Below are 21928 nucleotides of genomic sequence, written 5' to 3' on the forward strand. Positions count from 1 at the left end.
AGGTCAGTGCACGGAGTAGACCAAGTGGGACAGGAAGTTGCACTGAAACCACATTAAAACATCTCCTGACTTTCAAATGCAACTAAACTGCATCAAAACTAGAACACATTTAGCTTTACTTCAACAAAAAATGGACATGATGAGCAGAGACAGTCCAAAAGTCAACAGGTTTGAGGTAAAACAGCCCAAAACAAACCAAAAACTCCTCGGTCTCATGGCTCAAGCTGTCTGGTAGTTCTTACAAGGCAGCGAACCAGACACAGAGCAGACACCAGGTGTTAGGGGACCTAACATACACCCTGTTTCATCGCTCTCACTCAGCACCAGCAGAAGATCATCTGTAAATCACTGATAACCCTTTTCCACTAAACTGCCTGGCCAAAAAAAGGTTGTTACCAAAAAAAATTCGCACTATCCAATATTTTGTTGGATCGCCTTTAGCGTTTATCACGGCAAATATTTGCTGTGGCATTGTTGCAACAAGCTTCTGCAATGTCACAAGATTTATTTCCATCCAGTGTTGCATTAATTTTTCACCAAGATCTTTCATTGCTGACAGTAGAGTCTGACCGCTGGGAGTCAGCAATCAGTGAGGCTAACTGGGAAAAAAAGGCTTCAGTCTGCCAGGGAGCATAAAGATTGGACTCTGGAGCAATGGAAGAAGGTCATGTGGTCTGATGAGTCCAGATTGACCCTGTTCCAGAGTGATGGGCTGTCAGGGTAAGAAGAGAGGCAGATGAAGTGATCCCCCATCATGCCTAGTGTCTACTGTCCAAGCCTGTGGGGGCAGTCTATGACCTGGAGTTGCTGCAGTTGGTCAGGTCTAGGTTCAGCAACAGTCTGTGCTCAAAGATTGAGGTCAGCTGACTACCTGAATATATTGAATGACCAGGTTAGTCCATCGATGGAGTTTTTCTTCTCTGATGGCATGGACATATTCCAAGATGGCAATGCCAGGGGTGTGTGACCCTTTTCTTGGTGGCGACTTCTTTTTTATGCCGGTCACTGTAGCTCTGGTCTAGTGCTTGTTCAGTGTCTGTTCAGCTTGTGATCGGTCTAAAAAACAGCTTTCTATTCCAAAGGAAAGAGTGGCAACAGGGCCTCCGAATCGTACCACTGCACATGTCATGAATATGGCTTGTACCTTCCAGCAGTACTTGCATAGCATCTTCTTGCACAATGGCAATGGAGGACTACTCATTCAAGTCCTTTGCAAACTTACACATCTGAACACAACAAATCCAAAGAATTTGTTTAGTTCATCAAAAATCTGAATTTACAAATGCAGTTTGATTTTTCTTACACAGATTATGAGGCGTGACCTCGCCCCAGTCTTTGTTAGCCTTAGCATTTTGCTAGCCTCAACTTTACTGTGAAGTTTTGGCCAAAATTGTAGCAAAGTGCTGAAGTCCTTGGTCCAAATTTGATACCAGCTCCAGACTCATCCTGGAACTGATCTGATATCTGATGGATAAGGGGTACAAGAAGGTCAAAATTCCTTCTTTGAGCTGGATTTCACAGATAAGTGAGAGTCCATCAAAAAAAGTCTTAACTGTGAGTTTACAGCCTCCAGAGAGAGGTCACTGAGACAAGTTCAACAGATACTTTTCCAGCTACTAAAACTATTCAAACTTCCCAAGCTGGTGCAGCGACAATGCCTTGCTCAAAGGAACACTGACAAAGCTCATCAAGCTCCGGACACAGCAACGTACCTGCTACTCGGACCACCGCCCTCTCTGCCGGGTCCAGCACTGAGTCCTGGCTCTTCCTCTTCCTCCTTTCATGTTTGGACAGGTTCCAGGGTAAAGTGTCTCCAGGCAGCCCGGCAGGTCCCGACGGGCACGGGGACAACGACCCCCCTGAACGCTCGCTACGGAAGGACGGCTCGCTGACGCAGGAGCGCTCGCTTAGAGTGTCATCATCTGAAGACTCCATGTTACTGTAAGAGCTGCAGGAAGGAGAGAAGGAGGAGAGGGATGTAGAGCAGAGGGGGAAGGGAAGGAAAGAAGGTCAGAAGAATGTGGGGAAAGAGAAGAAGGAGAAGAGGGAGACTCTATAATTCATCGCTCCAACCAGACGGATCACACAGGGACATGAATGATGCAGAGTTTCAGAGTAAAAGCACCGAAGTCCTAATGTGATAATCAGAAACAACTGGGTTAGTCATCGAGTTCAGGCGGCTGCAGAAGAGTTTTAGGAGGCCGAGACTGAGACGGAAATACAGAAAGAATCTGAGGAGGTGATGAAAGAGGAGGGAAGCACATGACAGCAGAGATGAGGAGGAAGATTACTGAGGCCTGAGTGAGGAGTCAGTTCAAGTCCAAGAATGTTTATAGAGATACCTTCTTAAAGGAGTGACTTCATGTTAACATGGATGGGATGGATCTGATGAGGAACTATTTTATTCACATTTTCTTTCACTAAAGGTTTTTATAATTTATTCTGTGGGTGGTTTTGATGATGCCAGACGACTGTGCCTTGACTGAGGGCTGGAAAAGAGTCATAAGAGACAATCCAGCAGACTTAACTGAAACAAGAAGCTGGAGAGAGGAGGGGAGGGGGATGAGATTTCAAAGCTAGTGTTTCTATTTTTAAAGTAGAGTCAATACAGAGAGAGAGGAGAGCTTTTCTCATCTCAATCCACTCTTTGTCCCTTTCTCTTTTTTTATTCTGTCTCATCCATCTTCACTCTCAGTCTCTTTATTGGCTCTGAGTTTAGATTCAACAACACTTTGTTGAGCTGGCAGTGTAAGCACACACCCAATGAAGGGGTTTGAGTGTGTGTGTGTGTGTGTGTGTGTGTGTGTGTGTGTGTGGACCCAGAGGACCTGACTCTGCTCTGATTTGTCCATCACAGGATCAATACTCGTCCAGACAGAATGAATTGGCTCTTAAGAGCCTCTGGGGAGGTAAGCAGGTCAGATGATTGGTTTTCTACTTTTGTCCTTTTATTTGGTACGGTTTTATCAGCTTTTTGGTCGTTTCTCTCATGAACGATTGTTCCCTCTTTCACAACTCTAAAATCAGAGTAAAAGGTATCATTATCAATCAAAGCTCAGACACAGACAGAAGTCTCCCATTATTATTATGCCAAGAAATTCCTGCATGTTGTCTGACACTAGATATGACTTTTTTATATATAGTGTAAAAAGACACATGTGAGGCTGTCCATCACCATTATAAACAGTATTGTAGTTTGGAGGAAGGCCATCTAGATATATTTAAAGTTTAGAAAATGTCACTCTCTGAAAGCCTCAAGCGAAAAGTTGAAGCAGAAAAGCTCATTTTTAATAAAGAATGTTACTGACAAGTCTGTATTTATAGCGCCAACTTTTAGAAATCCTGTACCTGTACGTCTCATTTGACAACAAACAGACTCTGCGGCTAAAAAATATATAATCCAAGGTGTCACCTTAACACAAAGAAAGCTATTTTTGATTTAAGGAGTTATATCCTGGACAGTCAGAGGCCCCCCGGAGGAAAACTTGTGCAAGAGGAGTTATTAACCCCAACTTCAAGTGAACAAAAGAAGGTAACGTGTGCCACATGTAACAAGTTTATAATTGTTTTTGTCTGAAGTTATGCTAAAGCACAAGCTAACTTTCTCCTCACTGGGCTATTTTCTAGTAATAGTCTGAGGGCCAGATGAAAAGTTTTGGGTCCACTAATGTCATTTTTTTTACACTGACCACCTGTTGCTTGTGGTTATGAAAAGTATCCTATGGGTTTCTCACTCCCTCAGCAGTGACAGCTGTTTAGAAATGCTCTATATGATTCAAATTAGTGTAAACTCAATCGGCTTTGAAGATGCTATGAGGAGGACCTGTTTAAATTGGACTGCCTCACCACCTTCTGGCCACGAGCCTCACGCACACTGTCGTGAAGATGTGACAGATGTGACTTTTAACCAGGTGTGTGTTTGTTTTGGAACACATATTCTTTGTCCAAGACATGTCTGTAATGTGTAACGTTAGTGAATCCTGGTTAGTTATGTCCTGCCAGTCGTCTACCAATCAGAGCTAACGTAACCTCACTCTTCATTTTATCGAAAGACTCTCAAGTTTGAACAGACCACTGCAGAATAACTGCTGACTGTGGGTTGGAATCAACATTAGCACAAACAGCTTAGCTCCTGTGTTAGCCTTTAGCTCGTGCTCTATCTCTCTCCTGTTCAACTTTCTTCTGCTCTTCTGTCCTTTTTCTGTCTGACAGTTAGGCTCCAGTGTCCACCATCACTACGAACTTAATCTCAGAAATAGTTTTCAGTGGAGAAAGACACAGATCTCTGTGCTTTATCTCTTCTCACTCACAACAACAACAAAAAAATACATCACTGGTGATAATCTCATTTTAAAGTGTGGATTACGATCAGGCATATATTTAGAAGGGAGGCTTTTTTAAGATCACTTTGAAACTGTTCACAGCCCCTTAAATGGAGAATATATAAAAGTAATTTACAGTTAAGGTGAAGTAGCATTAGCAGCAGCTCTGGTACTGGAAATAATACCCAGAGGTAAGTTTCTTCTCAGACCTCTATCACCGTTGACAAAATTCATATATGAAATCTCGCCTTCCTGATTTTGATGGGTCAGTGATGGAGAAAAAACATAGACTGTGGTGTTAAAAATTTGGGCTCTCAGTGGACACAGGCCCTGACTCTGTTACCCTCCTTTAAGTGCCAGTTTGTGTACTTTTCTTGTCAGGAGTCCCGCACTATTCCCTTGTTTTACCTCTGTGTTTTTGACCTTAGCACATGTTTTTTACTGTCCCTGATATTTTAGTTTACAACACTTGATTTAACAGACTTTTGAGTCCTGCATGTTGGGCCCTTTTCTGGTACAGTGTCACAGGAATGAAGAAAATAATAGAGACTGCTAAAGTTTTTTCTACCATCAAACAAGCCCCTAGTGGACACGTGAGGAACTGCAGGTCTTTGCATCACACTGGTGCCTTTATTCAACACTGGTGGTTGCCAATCTTCAAAAGAATTAAAAACACTGTGACAACATCTTATTTTTTGAACTTTGTGGAAAAATTTGCAGCAAATGTTCCACCAAAGATAAGAAAGCTACAGGAGGTGAAGTCATTCGTCTGGAGCCTTTGGATTTCCTGCATGAAGTCCACTTATTTTTAGATTCTAAAGAGTCTGATTATTAGAATCTGTTGGAAAAACTGAGTATCAGGGATTCCCCCTCTGCTCCAGTCAGGTGTGTGAGTAAACCAAGCATGTCATTAAGCAATTGCTCATTTGTTAGTGTCACCTGTAGCAACCTCTCCGACTGTGACATGACAGAATCTCCTCTACATGAAAAAGTCTGTTGCGTATTTAAAAGTATTTTAAAGTAACTGATCACTAAAATCCTGATTGTTTCCTAAGTCACGGTCAGAAAAAAACTGACCCTGGCATCTCTGAAGCTCCTGTCAGCAAACAGCCAGCTCACACTGCCAGCTCTCCAACAAAGTCCTGCTGCCTGACCCGGAGTCTGTGACAGCAGATTAACTGTGGAGCGACCTGAGCGCTGGTCACAGGGTGGGAATGTTTCTGTGAGCGATGTGTGAGTCCAGAACAACGGCTGGGATTTCCATCTGAGCTGCTGCCGCTGCCAAAAACCCTCCTCCTCCTCATTCTCCTCCTCTCTCTGGCCCCTGACCCAACCACTGACAAAACCCCACTTCCTGAATCCCCGTCTCCACGGCAACGCAGCCAGGAAGAGGTTAAACCTTCCCAGAATGCCCTGCGGTTCTTTGGTGTATGGTGGAGTGTGTGAGTCTGGCAGGGCCTGGTGCGGCTGTGTCTTTCTTTGAGTGTGTGTTGAAAGTCAGTTTCCCCGCTGCTCGCTGACAGTGAGTCACAGAAAGGAGCGGTTTTAAAAATAGAGCCTGAATGGAGCTTCAAAGCTTCACTGTGTCATTAGAGCTCTGTGAGGAGAAACAGAGATGTTTGAGGGAGAAAGACGCAGAGGCAGGAACTCTGGAGGAGCAGAGGGAGTGAAATCACGTCCTGATGAGACCCTCGCTGAGGCATTTTTACGATCACAGAAACACACATTCACACACTGACACGTTTACTTACTCATAACTTTGGATTCTGACTCCAAGCACTGACTTTTTCTTTTCTTCCACTTTAAAAAATAACCCTCACATTTTCCCTCGTCTGCAGTTCTATTAATCTCAATCAACTTCATGCTGATTATTTTTTTCCATCTGTTCATTAAAATGATTAATTTCACTTTCAGTATATGTTATGTCAGACACTAGGGCTGGGACGATATGCTATTCCCACGATTCAATTCTGTTATGATTTTTGGGGTGCCAATTCAATTTAAATTGCAATTCGTCGTTATTTACGATTTTTGTCTTTTTTTTAGTTTGATTTTTTAACATCATTGGAAAAAGTTCAATGATGACAATGTCTACAGACTACGTCAGAAGTCATGTGTTCCCATAAAATGCGTATCACATGTGTCAGAGAAAAACATTTCACCCTCGTCTGGAGAAAAGTGGTTAACTCTTTTCCAATCTAGTTAGAAAGACTGAACCCTCACAAAGACTGAAATGAATCTGAATTTGAAAAAAAAATCAATTTATTGGCTAAGAATCCAGATTTCAATATTGTCAAACAAAAAAATCCATCGATATTAATTTTTCCCTCCCACCCCTACTAGTTAGGTCCTGTGAGAAATGTTTATGTAGTGGTATTTAAACAGATTATTAGCAACACTGAAGCCTCTTAATGACTTTGAAATTCAAATAAAACTTTTAGCAAACAGATTATTGATGTATCGCACTTGTTAATGCTTGATACTGTTGTGAGGGGGAAGGTGATTTACGGTAAAGAAAACACAAAAAAAAAGCAGAATGAGGGTTTCTTTTGTCAGAAAACCAACTAATGGAAAAGACAGGATCAGTAATCCAAAAGGTATTACTTTTATTGTTGTTCTTCAGTGCTCAGGGGTTCTCTTTAATTATGTCTCAATATTTCTTTGACACTTAAGGGATTTAGTATCTCAATTTTGTCGTTTCTTATTTTCTGAGCAGTTGTTTTTCCTTTTTTATTTTCTTGAAGTTAGGATTTTAGCATTTTAAACAGTAGACTTTGAGTTTAATGTGCAATATGGTCTGTCTGCGAAAGCTGTCTGTTCTCATTGTTGACTGCTCTATGCACCTTAATTACCCCTCTGGGATAACTAAAGGTTTTTTTATTTTTCAATACAATTTTCCACAGGGGGCGCCAAAACTGACACAAATTAAAAGTTCCTTACAGGGGCTTTACAATAGTAGATGTCCAATAATAAGTCCAAAACCTAAACAAATCAGGTGCATTTTTATTAATATACATAAAATAACAAAAAGTAATCATTTTGAGACATGGCTAAGAACTTTTTCCAACCAAAACTGACAATACACTCCTTTGTCCAGTGACTTCCTGTTTCTGGTAAAGATTAATCTGTTTTATTAAAACTAAAGAAAAAAAATCCCAAGACTGTCTGTGATGGGTTCAAATTGAAAAAATAAACTATATAATAAGTTTGATGAGGTGTTGGTGTATCCAGATGTCCATGTTGCTCAATCCTTTGAGCATCAGCCTGGGCTCGAATCCAACATGTGTCACCTTCTCTACATTTCCTCCTGTTTCCTGCTTTATCCCCTCTCCTATTCCCACCAAAAAGGCAAAAGAAGACCCAAAACATCTTTAAATTTAACAAATAAATGAATAAAGTTTGACTTTGTGATTCTGAGAGTCCGTCCTAATTTTCGCTATCAGTTCACCTATACTGTTATACTTTTCCAAGGCCTTAAAGTCATGGCTTTTAACTGCTCTAATTGTAAGACCTGAAGTGTCACATCTTCAATTCTTGATTTACTTTTATATAATCTGAAGACAAGCAACACTTCCTGAGCACATGAAGAAGTGGAGCCAGTAGCTGTATGACGTTGTCACTTGATTATGTTTTCTATTTAAATGTATTAAAAACATGAATTTCTATCTACAACTGATTAATATAAAACAAACAGAACTGAAGAGAGTGCACCAAAGTTTTGTTACTACAACACACACATGCACTAACACACACACAGAGTCCACGCTGAGCTCTTGGCTGAAGTCTCTTCCTGTGACAACGTGCAGCAGCTGAATCAGACCGAGCAGGGATGCTGCAGGCCTGACTGTCCTGATTTATCACCACAACCGGGATTTACATGGACATGCTCTGTTCCCACAGCTCAGCCTGAGCAGAGCAGGGTCTGTGTGTCTACAGTATGTGAGTGTTTGTGTGTTTGAAACAAAAGGAGGAGGAAGAAATGCACTGAGGTAAAACAGAGAGAGTAACGGCTTTAACCGTCGCTGCTCGTCCTCCGGAGCAGCATTCCTGCGCTCGAACAGCTGCTGATGGGAGTTTTACTGACAATGTTCAACTGAGAGACGTAACGCTCAATGCTGCCTGACAGGCTTAATAAAACAGAGCTACCTGAACAGAAAAAACATCCGACTTACACGCCTGGTTTACTGAGTGAATACAGAGCTGCACAACCAGTTAGCAAGCACAATCGCCTGGTCTGAATCTTAAAGCTAAACTAAGCTAAGCTAGGCTATCAAGGTAAAGCAGTGACAAAACAATTACAGAAATCACTAGTAAAGTGTCCACTTGAACTTTTTTTTTCAGATGTAATGACTTTAAGATATTATGCAAAAATCACTTTATCAAGTCTTTAGTGAAATTTGTGGGTCTTTGTCTTTCCTCCCAGCCCAGAAAATGTGATATTTAATGATAAAACCTGTACTTAGTAGAACTTGTGAATGTAAAATCCTGACCTAAAACGAGCTGTTTGGATTTGGGGGATTTGCTGACCTCAGCCATTCCCTTTTTTGACCAATCAGGAGCAAGTCTGACCTGATTGGTCCATCGGAGCAGATACCCCCGAACCCCCTCCCCGCCCACTCCCCTCCTCAGCAGCAGGGAGGAGAATGCCAAAGTTGAAGAGCCATCACTGCTCTGTTTTTGGCTGTAAACAGCCACATAGTTCCATGCACAAACTTCCCATCTCGGAAGAAGACAAGACTAAGTGGCTAGAGTTCATTTATCAAGGAAATGTTCCAGCTACACTCAGTAAAACTGTGCATGTGTGTGCTAGTCACTTCACGGCCGACTGCTTTTCCAACTTTGGACAGTACAACAGAGGGCTAGCGAATAGACTGGTCCTGAATCCAGGCGCATTACCAACCATCCACCAACAACTGTGTTAGCTTAAGGATGCTAACTTTAGCTGTGATTAGCCTGTTGTTTTAGCCTGTGATGTTACGGTAAACGAGCTTCGCTGTTTTCTAAACATTGTGCACTTGGAGCTCGCGGCGCCGCTCTCAGTGATGTAGAAGAGCGGGGCGGTATCAGCGGTGGCTCATTACATATGAAGGTCACTCCCACTCAATCAGAGCGTTCTGAACAGAGGGGCTATGAGAGCCTGGAAACAATGCTGCTGTGCTTGATTTATTGGCTTTTTGGACCAAAACATGTTACTACCATTTCACCGTTTCATGAAGACATCAATGATTCATATTAAACTGCAGAAAAGGAGCAGAATATGGGACCTTTAACGTGGTGAGAGGCTAGAGTGGCTTTAAGCAGATAAAGTGGCTAAACTGGCAAACAATTGTAGTCTCCACAGCTGTATGTAGCTTGGCTTCTGTGTGAAACCTCCAATCAGATTCTCCAAACAGGAGCTGTTCAGAATACTATCACCTGTTTAAAACCAACTACTGATTAATTCTTAAAAATAGTAGCATCCTAAACAAGTGGGCTAAATTTCTCATCTTACACCTAAACATGACAAGTTAAAAACACTTTGTTACATAAGTTTTTAAATCCAGATTATTAGTCCAGTAAGAGGATGAATGAGCAATTCTTCCCCTTAAAACACAGCCCCCGGTCATGATGAGTAACACGCTGACAGACTGGATAAATGAACGTCTAGACTCAGCTCCCACACACACATATCACACACACTCATGCATTAATGCTCATGGATACTGTAAAGACACAGGCACAAACTGAACAGGCTGCCCAGTTACTCTGAAGCTTATTACTCAGCAAGACTGGTTTGATAGAGCACTCATTAAAGTGAAAGTAGAAAACGAAGAACTTAAAAAATGACCTATAATAAAAAAGGCGTACTCAATCTTTAACGGCGTCTCACACACAGGTCAATAATTACAGCTACAGGACGTCACCGTGAGCATCATAAAAACAACAATATGAAGATAGTATATCCGTCTTTCTGTATCTGATTTTTTCTTACTGTGCTAACGATAAGATGCTGTGAGCAAACAAAGATCTGCAAATATCCACACAGACTGCCAGCTACACTCACACACTTACACACAGAGGGAGGATGGAAGTGCCAGTCAAGCATTTTTCAAATAGAAGACAGAGGATTTCCATATTGTCAAAAACAGCCTGGAAGAGCATGAGTAGATCAGTAACAAGACTGGAAATCAAGACGTGTCTGATGACTCAACACGTCATTACCAAGAACTAAGGTAAATGATTCAGTTACGAACATGTTTTTCTAGTTTAAGCAGAATTCTTGCTGCAGATAGAAAACTAGAGAAGAGAGGGGTGTCGCAATGTCCTCCGTTTTTGTTCAGCATTTTAAGATATATTGTTTCCTGTTTTATCATAACAACTTCTCTCGTCTTGTTTCTTACTGTAAGTATCATATAGTATCTTATAGTGCCTAATCCTATCCAGACCAATCAAATTGAGTTGTCATTTCATATCATTTTTATGAAATAGTTTCATAATGTTTGAAATGAAATTGTAACAAATTGAATAGCATCCTATCATACAGTATCGTATTGTTTTAATCATACCCATCGTAACTAGTGAGTATCGGCAAGACCCTCAGGATACAATAATCTCCCAATGCTGTGATATACTGCAATATTCTACACAGTTAACTTTTAGATTTAAAACAACTTTTCTATTTCATTGTTTTTGAAATAATGAAAGTCTTATGCTGAGTTTCATACAGACACTTAACTTAAAAACATAAAGTGAGTCAAGTTTGTCACTTTAACTACTGTTACATTAAACTAATGTTGCAAAAAAACAGATTGGGTGAAAGACGTGGTCAGATGGTGAAACTGATAAATGTCACTTGGTGTGACCAATGTCACTCAAAAAAAAACTAATATTGCGCAAAACAAGACTTTGATTATTATTTTATTAGTCTACTACACTGTAAAAATTAAACATAAGATGGTTTTAAACTAACTGACCCAAGAATAGAGAGAAAACATTGATGTTTATGGCTAGGGATTGGTACCTTTCACATGTGAAACGAAATGGTACCAATGCCCGGTACCTATTAATTGGTACTGGTACTTAACGGTACCAATTTTCTGTACTTTTTTGTGTTTATATGTTAGAAAATATACATTTTTTTAATAGTAAGACTTTTTTTTTCAATTCAATGTATTCATTCTTTGGTATATAACTTTATAATGCTGTGTTCATGTCTAGCATGGAAAATCACCAACTCTTCCACTCACAGTCTATCAGTACCCGGTACTTTTGACGGAATTCGGTCGGTGCCTGTAAAAGTACCTATCTTGGTACCCATCCCTATTTACGGCATCAAAACCTGCATCTTCAAGTTTAGAAAAAAAAATTGAGATATTACTTTGAGATTATATTTATTACACAGTTTAAGGGCAACATACAACGGAGTAACTCCTTGGCGCCATCTACCACAGTGGAGGTGGGGAAGACTTATTGTACTTCCAATTCACCTAGAATATGAATTTTTATTTTAACAAAAATATCCATATTAAGAATTGATTAAGGTCAATATTGTATCACAGGTAAAGGTATTGCGATATAGTGCTGTAAAGATATTTTTTCACACCACTAATCGTAACATAACTATACAACATCATGTCACGTGAAATTGTTTCTTTCAGCACTATCATATTGTATATCACATTGTATCATATCAGATTGTCTTGTTAAATTGTAGAGTATTATATTCTATTGTATCATTTCGTATCGTGTCAATCTGTGACATAGAATATCTTATCCTATTGTGTCAAATCGAATCAAAGTGAATTGTATCAGACCATACTGTACTGTATCGAATCGTGTCTTGTATTGTATCCCATCAAAGAACGTCATCTCAAAACATACTGTGCTGTAAAGAATTTTATCATATCAAATTGTATTGAACAATATCAAAACTGTTATATTCTGAATCAGCAGCCACGGTTACATGAGGAGTTTTTCGTCTTTCCGAATTGAATCTTTCTGAATGACTTCCGAAAACAACAGTATACATGCAAAGGAATATTCAAATCTCTGGTTGACATGCACCGCTATAATCAAACAGAATAGTCAGTGGGGCATGCACAAACAAACGTAAACAAATTGAGGAACGTCTCTAGGTGCGTCTTACGTCATATCTGAGCATGCGCTGAAAGAACACACCCTGACAACTTTCAGTTTGAGTGGATACATGATACCTCAATCGGTTTGGGGAAAGGAATATTCCACCCCTGTGAAACCGATTATATGTCCATTCGGATTGGCATTTTTCTTTCAGATTGAGGTGTATACAAAGGTTAAACTCTTTCCAGTTGAGCAAATAAACCGAATGCAAGTGGAATATTTGGGTCCATGAAAACGTGGCTAGTATGTATCGACTCGGGCAGGTGGCCGTCCTCAACAGCACCAGAATTTAAAAACCATCTGTATCTGAATCTGTCATATCACATCAATTGTTTTGCATTTTACTTCACTGTTTTATACACCAACAGAAAGGCTGCAATAAAAGCAATCAATCATTTCTCTCACAGCAACATGAGACTAAAAGCACAGGGAGAGCAACTTCTAAATAAAGACAAAAAAAAACCTTACGTGATTTAGCATTTATCAGGCTAGGCTAGAAAGACTTTTCTAACCTTAGCTTCTGAAATTAGAGACCTTTTTCCCTCTCTTTCTTGAACATCACCTGCACTGACTGAGAATCATCATCTTTTCTTCCAAACTGAGTCAGTTTGAGTTGGAAAAGCTGCTTGGAAAATAAATTATGCAGTATCTATATATTACATACTGAAACTGAAAATCTATATGCTGTTTTTTTAAAAATCACAGCAGAGTGTGGGTTCACTGTGTGATGTGTATACTCAACCACAATATATCAGTGTACTCTCATCCCTTTGTAGTAAACTGAGCTATTAGTGTCATTAAACACACTCTTCTGGGTCTACAAATGCCCCTGAGGGACAAAATAAGAGCCTTTGTGAAGTGAAAACAAACAATCTGATGCATCTATCTCAGCTTCAGAAACACATGATGAGCGACCAGAAAATTCACGTTGGCTCTGTATCTGTGTCATTACCCTACATGCACTTTGCTCATGTGCCTCATCATTTTTCATGTCATGCATTTCTGACCATGCCTCTAAAATGGATACGAACTTAATTCAACGATAACGATGCCATCTGAAAGAGAACCAATTACAGACAGCCTTGGATACAAATGATGCTCCTCTTCATCCCTCTTCATCCTCCAGCATCTCAGACATATTGGAGCTCTCCTCCTCTGGCAGTAGTAAGGGGGTGTGTCCACAGCCAGAGCAGAGGACAAAATGGGGAAGAGACCAACTTATTTATATAATTTTACAGGAAAACAATGCCGATGAATTATGGAATATGGCGTCTCATGCTTGTGTCCTGTTCAGTCCGGCTGAGAACAGTCGCCTGCTAGTTGGAGGTCCAGCATAAGGCTGCGTGTGACCATCTGCTACAGAGCTGCAGGAGGGAAGCCCTGGATGTTGATTCTCCTCTTTTTCTCTGCTTGCACCCCTTTAATACACACAGAGGTTTTCCAGACAGACAGAGAGACAGAGAGACAGACAGCCTGCAGTGATGGAGCCCATTGGGACTTCAAAGCAGGTGGAGGTGGTGTGAAAATGGAGGTTCCTCTGGATCAATAAGCTGATAGCTGTGCATATAAAACTGAGCTGCAGCTGGTGTCACCGGGTTTTGTGCACGCATGCCGTCCTCTTTCTCTCTGTGATTGTGCAGGGGGGGAATGTGTTTGCATGAATGGACATCAGACATGGAGAACCGTACACGCAGGGCTGCAGACTGGGAGCCTCTTTGTCCAACACACCTCTTCTGTTTGCGTCCATAACACCAACTAATTACATTTATCCATTTGTAGCTGTCTGCTGCTGGGTCTGTCATTAGTGGGAACAACCTCAGCAGCCTTCTCACGACCCAGAAAGCCTCTCGGACTCAGTGGCCGCTGCTTGGTCCAGCCCCAGCCCTCCGGAACACAAATCACGAGCAACGTGCTTAGAAAATTGCACGGTTAGAGGCAAAAACAGACTTTATGGGCTTTTTTTTATCCTGAATATACACAAATAGCATCTCCTTAAATGTGTGAAGACACTGAAATCAACACGTTACTGATAAAACAGCGAAGCAAGCATGGAGACAACACCTTATCAAGCCAAATATTTCAAAACGCACGCTTAAAACATCGTTTTTAACACATTTCAGTGTCTCCAAAACGTGTTTTTACGCGTTGACGCGCTTTAAAGACGGATCATTCAGCTGATCCTGATGGTGTCAGAATGACTGATAAATTAATACGATTACAACACTCGACATCTCTTAAAAACACATGATATTGATGATGTAATGATGCACGGGTTAGTAGGATTCAACAGAGCAGCGTGCTCCATGAGAGCTCCGGAGCCGCTTACCTTCACCGGGCAGCAGCGATCCTCGAATCCGAGCACAGCGCGAGGGAGGCCGGGGATGCTGCCGCCACCGCTCCGCTCTCCTCCCCGGATGGATGGATGTAGTGGATGGACGAAAAGATTGGGTGATATCTGCTCCCTGTTACCCACGTTTTCCTCCTGTTACTAAAGTGGACACACAGCCAGAGGAGGAAGAGGCTGTGAGGAAGAGGAGCAAGCAGCGTAATCCAGATAGAAATGGCTGTCCGATTCTTCCTCCTGGCTTTCCCCCCTCCTCTCTCCCTCCTCTCCTCAACCCCCCACCTCCAGCCCTCCTCTGCTGGTCACTCACTCTCGCTTTCTCCTCAATAGGCTGTTTTCACGGCTCTGACATTTAACCCATGTCTATTGAGTCCGTTAAGTGTCGCGTAAATCGAGATTTCGCTTGTAGTCCTGCGTCATCTTTGGCTCAGCAGCACCGCCAAACCCAGGCCGAAACACACACTTACACACACACACTCATACACACACACTTTCTCCCAATTTAGGGTGGACACAGTGGGAAACAGGGCGTTCACATTCTCATATTTGCAGCTCATTCATAAGCATTTTTAGGATTACAGAGAGGAGCAGAGCTGGAACTTTCACATCACATGAGATAGCACTAATCTGGGTTTTAATAATCCCCTCACACACACATATACACACATTCACATGTACACACACACACTGCCTGGCTCCCTCCTCCCTTTTCAAACAGCTGGAGGAAGAGGGAGTAGCTGAAAACAATTGATCACAGATGGAGTGGAGAGGAGAGGAGAGGTAACAGGGAGACGTGTTTACTCACCAGGAGGGAGAAGGTGTTCACAGCAGCTCAAATCCTCCTTACAGGTTACCAGGGACGGAGCCAGGATTCCAAGTTTGGGTGGGCCAGACCAATTTTTTTGGGGGGGGCCTTATATGACAAAAGTTAGTGAATATCTTTTACTTTTTAGATGTAGTTCTGTTGCTATGTATGTTTTAAAACAGATTTAGTTGCTTTTTGATCCTTTAACATTTGATCCTTTAACGCTTAAGTAACATTGCATGGCTTTGTACCCTATGTTTTTCTGTTGTTTCTTTATATGCTTAGCATGGTTTGAATATTAACTTTATGCAGTTTCCTTGTTGTCTTGCATGTGTCTCATATCTATGGTTATTTACCCTTATGTTTTTTTTCCTTCCTGTTTTTTTTCCCTCTCTTTTTTTTCCTCCGATCCTAGTAATGTGTTAACCTTGCAGAGCAGACGGACTAGCCTGATTCAGTTTCTGAACTCCTGCAGGTCCATCTTGCCAGGCTCCAATGACCAACGATTTCACTCGGCGAAATTCTGACCGGCCCAATCAGGGAAGAGAGGCGGGAGCTGTGGGAGCAGACGTGACGTCCGCAGACTTTCGTACTTGTCAGCGTTCCTTTGATTCTTAAGTTATAAAAACGGAAGCTGTAGTCTAACGCCTTTTTCACAGCTGTTTCTGGTGATTCAATAGTTGTTCATCTATTGTTTCTCAGAAGCATCGGCTCACATCAGCCACGTCTTACCGTGGCTTGATGTGGATTGGTCCGTGGTGAGTGTGTTAAGCAGAATGGTTGTCCAATCACCAGCTGCGGATTTTTTTTTAAGTCCCGCCTCTGAAAACAAATCGGAAGAGCTGCTACCCAGATGGACTAGAGAAATAATTCCGTGGCGGATATATGAAACTGTTCGTCTGGCGTGTCAGGTTAGTAATGTTTAACATCAGGGTGTGATTTGTTTTCTAATAACTGACTCTGCATTCATTTTATTCTGCTCTGTTTATCTTGTGCTTTTTAGGTTGCACATTTTAACATCTGGCCGGAGACTACAGATGAAAACTAGCCTTTTGGCTAACCGGCAAAAAAGTTGAATAAAAGACAAAAATCAACAGTCTACCAGTATAACATAGGGGTTGAATGAGTAATAACTTTAGCCGCGTTTCCACCAAGCAGACCGGTTCTGTTTGTCTCAGTACGGCGTGCATTTTGTGGCGTTTTCACTGACTTATCCCGAGACAGATCCTCGAATAACTGAGACGAGCCGTCCCACTTTTTTGGGACCCTTCCTTATAGGTGCCAGACTGAACCGATCTGCTCTTGGAAGGTGGAGCAACAACACTGCAGACTGTTGATTGGTTGAAAGAATCGTCACTTACCCCGACAGCAGCTTCATTTCTCCTGGCGGCACACAGTTTTCTCTGAAACAAAGCTTGATTGCACTTTGTATCAAAGAGCTACATGCTAATCACAGAGAGGACGAAATGCTGCATGTCTTTTACCTATGCTCTTTGTTTACTGTGTCGTGTTTTTCTTCTTTGTTGGATTTATTAGCAGGGTAAACTGTGTTGCTGCTACGGCGTCACGCTATTGTTTAACAGCTGCGGCTTTTGGCATCCAGCTTACACGCCACCTACCACGAGAGGGCACAGTTTGCTCTGGAAACGCGAACGGGATCAGGCTTAACTGTACCAAACTGTGCCAAACCGTACTGGCCCAAACCAGACTGCTTGGTGGAAACGCAGCTTTTTTCTACCAACAGGCTAAAAGGTTGCCAAACTTGGCTAATTTTATGTCAATAGGGCATCAAACAATAACAAAACTAGCGTAAGAGGCAACATTTGATAATATTCCTCTTTAAAACTGATTTAAAAGAAAGAAAGATATTTTTTCAAAGAAAAGTTTGAGGTGGGCCTGGGACCATTGGGCCCACCCATGACTCTGCCCCTGCAGGTTACACTGCTAAAAAAAAAAAAAAGAAATCTAAGCACATGTTTAAGTGTTATTTTTCGAAAAAAAAAAAAAAAAAAAAAAAAAGGCTGAATATGAGCCAAATCTCAGAAAAACATCTTATTCCAAGATTGTAATGGGCAAAAATGACACCTGACAGAATTGAAAAAAAAGCTGCTAATGGTGGTGAGAAATTGTTATTGTTCAGTTTCTTGAATGTCAAAGATGACTTAACTCCAGGATTGCATAATTGTAATGGTATTCATTGTTAATGAATAAGGAAACTGTCTGTTAGAGGTGATCTTTGAGCTCTTATCAGCATTTTAGTGTCTTTGAGGTCACCGTTTTGGTTTTCCTGTGACCTGATTTGGAATTGCAGCTCCGGTATTTCCTCGGCTGTTCGATCATTTCTTATCATAGGGTGTGTTTTGAAATGTGTTATCAATTATAACATATTTCTGTGAAGCCACAAGTCTGTGACCTAAACAGAGGGTCAACTGTATGACAAAAACAGATATTTCAACCCAACAGACTGTAAGTGATCTGCAAACAGATCCCTGGTTTATTCATTTAGATATTTATAAATTAATCTTCTTATTCATTAGTAATGCCAAAAGCAGTACATACATTTGTTCATCCTGAGATGAGAGGGTGTAGAATAATCTGTGAGACATTTAAAGAAAATATTTATCCCCTCTCTGTCTCTTCCTGGAGATCAAAGTGTCTGTGAAAGAGAGACGTGTGTTTTTTTCTCAGGATTAAAGTGATTCCTGGAACATGATCTTGTATTTCTCGATGTGTCTGACTGTCTGGCTCTCAGACTGATAAGACACTGGGAGCTATCACTGGGATTGCTTTGTGTTTGTTTGTTGGGGGGGGTTACAGGGGCTTCAGGATAATCCAGACTCTGTCAGCCTCCATCTCAGCCGGGCAGAGGCAGTGAGGTCTCTCTGGATTATCTGAGCATTTTAATCAAACAGCAGCTAATGGACTGACTGACCTGATGCTCTGAGGGCTGCTGTGACACAACAAACAAACAAAGAAAGGGTAAAGTTCACCGTTATCACAGCTCTTTTTTTTTTTTTTTTATCAGTTAATTATTAAAACAAAGCTGGAGTGGTTATCTGTCAGCGTGAGCCGGGCTGTAAACATGAAACTGGAGACGTGAATCTCTGGCTGTGAACTCAGAATAATTACATCTACACAATTGAAAGCTTGTGATGAAGTGAGTCATGGCTGAAGGTGCTGGACTGTGACGAGAAATTGGAGCCTGGTTATCTGAATTTTACACTTTAATGAGGCTGATGTGTGGAGTGACGGAGGGAGCCTGAAAACACAAACCTCTGGAGAAAGACATTATACACTCACCAGCCACTTTGTTAGGTAGATCTTGCTTGTACTGGGTTGGACCCCCTTTTGCCTTCAGAACTGCCTTAATCCTTTATGGCATAGATTCAACAAGGTCCTGGAAACATTCCTCAGAGAGTTTGGTTCATATTGACATGACAGCATCACACAGTTGCTGCAGATTTGTCATCTGAACATCCATGATGAGAATCTCCCGTTCCACCACATCCCAAAGGTGCTCTATTAGATTGAGATCTGGGGACTGTGGAGGACATTTGAGTACAGGGAACTCATTGTCATGTTGAAGAAAGCAGTCTGAGATGATTCCAGCTTTATGACATGGAGCGTTATCCTGCTGGAAGTAGCCATCAGAAGATGGGTACACTGTGCTCATAAAGGGATGGACATGGTCAGCAACAATACTCAGGTAGGTTGTGGACTTTAAACCATGCTCAGTTGGTACTAAGGGGCCCAAAGTGAGCCGAGAAAATATCCCCCACACCATTACACCAGCAGCAGCCTGAACCATTGATACAAGGCAGGATGGATCCATGCTTTCATGTTGTTGAGGCCAAATTCTGACCCTACCATCTGAATGTGGAGCTGAAATCCAGACTCATCAGACCAGGCAGCGTTTTTCCAATCTTCTATTGTCCAGTTTTGGTGTTGCTGTGTGAATTGTAGCCTCAGTTTCCTGTTCTTAGCTGACAGGAGGGTCACCCGGTGTGGTCTTCTGCTGCTGTAGCCCATCTGCCTCAAGGTTGGACGTGTTGTGTGTTCAGAGATGCTCTTCTGCAGACCTCGGTTGTAACCAGTGGTTATTTGAGTTACTGTTGTCTTTCTATCAGCTCCAACCAGTCTGTCCATTCTCCTCTGACCTCTGGCATCAACAAGGCATTTTGGCCCACAGAACTGCTGCTCACTGGATATTTTCTCTTTTTGGGACCATTCTCTGTAAACCCTAGAGATGGTTGTGGGTTAAAATCCCAGTAGATCAGCAGTTTCTGAAATACTCAGACCAACAACCATGCCACGTTCAAAATCACCTTTCTTCCTCATTCTGATGCTCAGTTTGAACTGCAGGTCATCTTCACCATGTCTACATGCCTAAATGCATTGAGTTGCTGCCATGTGATTGGCTGATTAGAATTGGCGTTAACGAGCAGGTGGACAGGTGTGCCTAATAAATTACTTTCTGAAACCTTCAGAGATTTCTGCACTCACCAGTCGTATTAACCTATTCAATTTACTTCAATCTAGTCTACAGTCAAAACAGTGTCTTAAAAATTGTCGTAAATTTGTGATATTACACCCCAAAAACCTTCACCTCTGTGTTCTTAGAGGAAATTTAGTTGTTTTTTTTAGGGAAGAAGCTCAACTCTAGACTCAAAAGAGAACCTCAAAACTAAATGTAAAAGCAGAAACAGTGATGTACTTTGAGCTAAACGAGGAAAGTTTCTGCTCCTTAAAGAGACTTTACTGCTTTTTCCTGCTGTGATATCTGTGCGTGTGGCTCCATCTTGTGGCGGACTGGTACCACTTCTAATCCCATCAGTCAGAGTTAAACGCCTTTAATTGAATTAGGATGTCGAACAACATCCTTTCATATCAGCCTGTCATCGGTGAGGTCCCTGTGCAGCGTTTACCCACTAATCCGTTCAATGATTTTCTAAAATCAGGTCAGTGTGGGTGGAGAAAATGGACTGGAGTTTGACTTAGCAGGAGGAGCAGAGGCCTGGATGAGGGAAATACTCAAGGAGCACAGCTGGAGGAGAAGTTACATCGTTTAAAACAGCTGGAGTGAGGATTTTCATTTTTACAACTCTTAATTTCTTCATGAATTTGGGCCTCTTATGACAAAAACAGCTGACGCGTACTTTAATGATGCTTAATCTGTTAGTTAGTCTCATCATTATCCTTCAGTCTCTCTAATGATGTCTTTAGTTTGGGTTTTTTGTCCAGTTTTCCTTATTAACTGATTTACAGCTGACAATAAACTCATTAAGTGCTCACACAGACAAGTCAAGAGCCAGCAAATGTTTGTTTCTTCTGCTTAAAAACAGACAGCAATTACTGATTACTTATCGAGATATTTGGCAATTTTTTTTTTACATGAACTCATAAATTTGTAGACTTATTGTTTCAGCTCACAGGTCACATTTAATACTCATTACTCTGAGACAAGAAGACTAAAAGGTTTCAGCTGACAGAGACAGAGAAAAAGCTGTTTTTGAAATGTTAAATTTTAAGTGCAACTTAGTTTTATGCACATGCAGTTGAGCTGCATTTATCTTTTTTTTTTAAAGCTGCACATTTTTATGCAGGTCTTTAGGTTTCTTGTCGTCTTGATGGAAGTATTTTGGTATTCACACTAAAATATGCGTCATATCTTAGATTAAGCTTCGTATTGGTGTTGGTTTACACACTGCAAAACCCTGAAATCTTATCTAGTGATTTTGTCTTATTTTCAGTAGAAAATGTTCTTTTAGACTTAATATGAGCCACATTCAACTGACCAGCCTAGAAATATGTCTTTTTTTCAAGTTATTTGACGGCAAAATTGAGGTAACAAGTAAAAAAACAGAGAAAGGTTACTTGTTTTAAGACATTATTCTAGTCAAAAGGGAAGTAAATTTTTCTCGTTCCATTTGCAGATTTTTTTTTACTTGTTGTAAGCAATTCAGACCTCATTTTCTCTTTAAATAACTTGAAACAAGACATTTTTCTGGACTTATCAGTTGAATGTAGCTCATATGGAGTATGAAAAGACATTTTTTACTAGAAACAAGTTGAAAACACTTGATAAGATTTCAGGTTTTTGCAGTGCAGGGTTTCCTGAACACAAGTGAGATTTTTCAGCTCCATTAAAAAACGCTGCTGTGTACAAAACATTCCACTTATGACTGAAACCAGCAAATATTTTGTAAAGACTTGAGTGTAGAAATGAGTTCCGCAACAGTCTCACAGTTTTTGAACTTTTAGAGTGGAGAAGCAGGACTTTTCATCACACTTGTGCACATATCTTAACTCTAAAACAAGAGAGAAGAAGGACAGAGACAG

The 21928-nt window shown here is 41.1% G+C and overlaps 1 protein-coding gene across 1 annotated transcript in view; it reads right to left on the reverse strand.

The window, feature by feature from the left end:
* Window positions 1-14971, reverse strand: part of macf1a (microtubule actin crosslinking factor 1a) — a 313188-nt gene extending 298217 nt beyond the window's left edge. Inside the window, exons 1-2 of the mRNA XM_074686117.1 lie at window positions 14767-14971; window positions 1713-1948 (exon numbers count right to left, since the gene is read on the reverse strand). Coding sequence (XP_074542218.1) covers window positions 1713-1935 — 223 coding nt within the window. The 5' untranslated portion in view covers window positions 1936-1948; window positions 14767-14971. The remainder of the gene's footprint in view (window positions 1-1712; window positions 1949-14766) is intronic.
* Between the last annotated feature and the right edge of the window lie 6957 nt (window positions 14972-21928).

Source organism: Halichoeres trimaculatus, unplaced genomic scaffold, assembly GCF_033239565.1.
Source record: "Halichoeres trimaculatus isolate MK-OKI-2021-1 unplaced genomic scaffold, fHalTri1.1 fHalTri1_scaffold_14, whole genome shotgun sequence".
Lineage (NCBI taxonomy): Eukaryota > Metazoa > Chordata > Actinopteri > Labriformes > Labridae > Halichoeres > Halichoeres trimaculatus.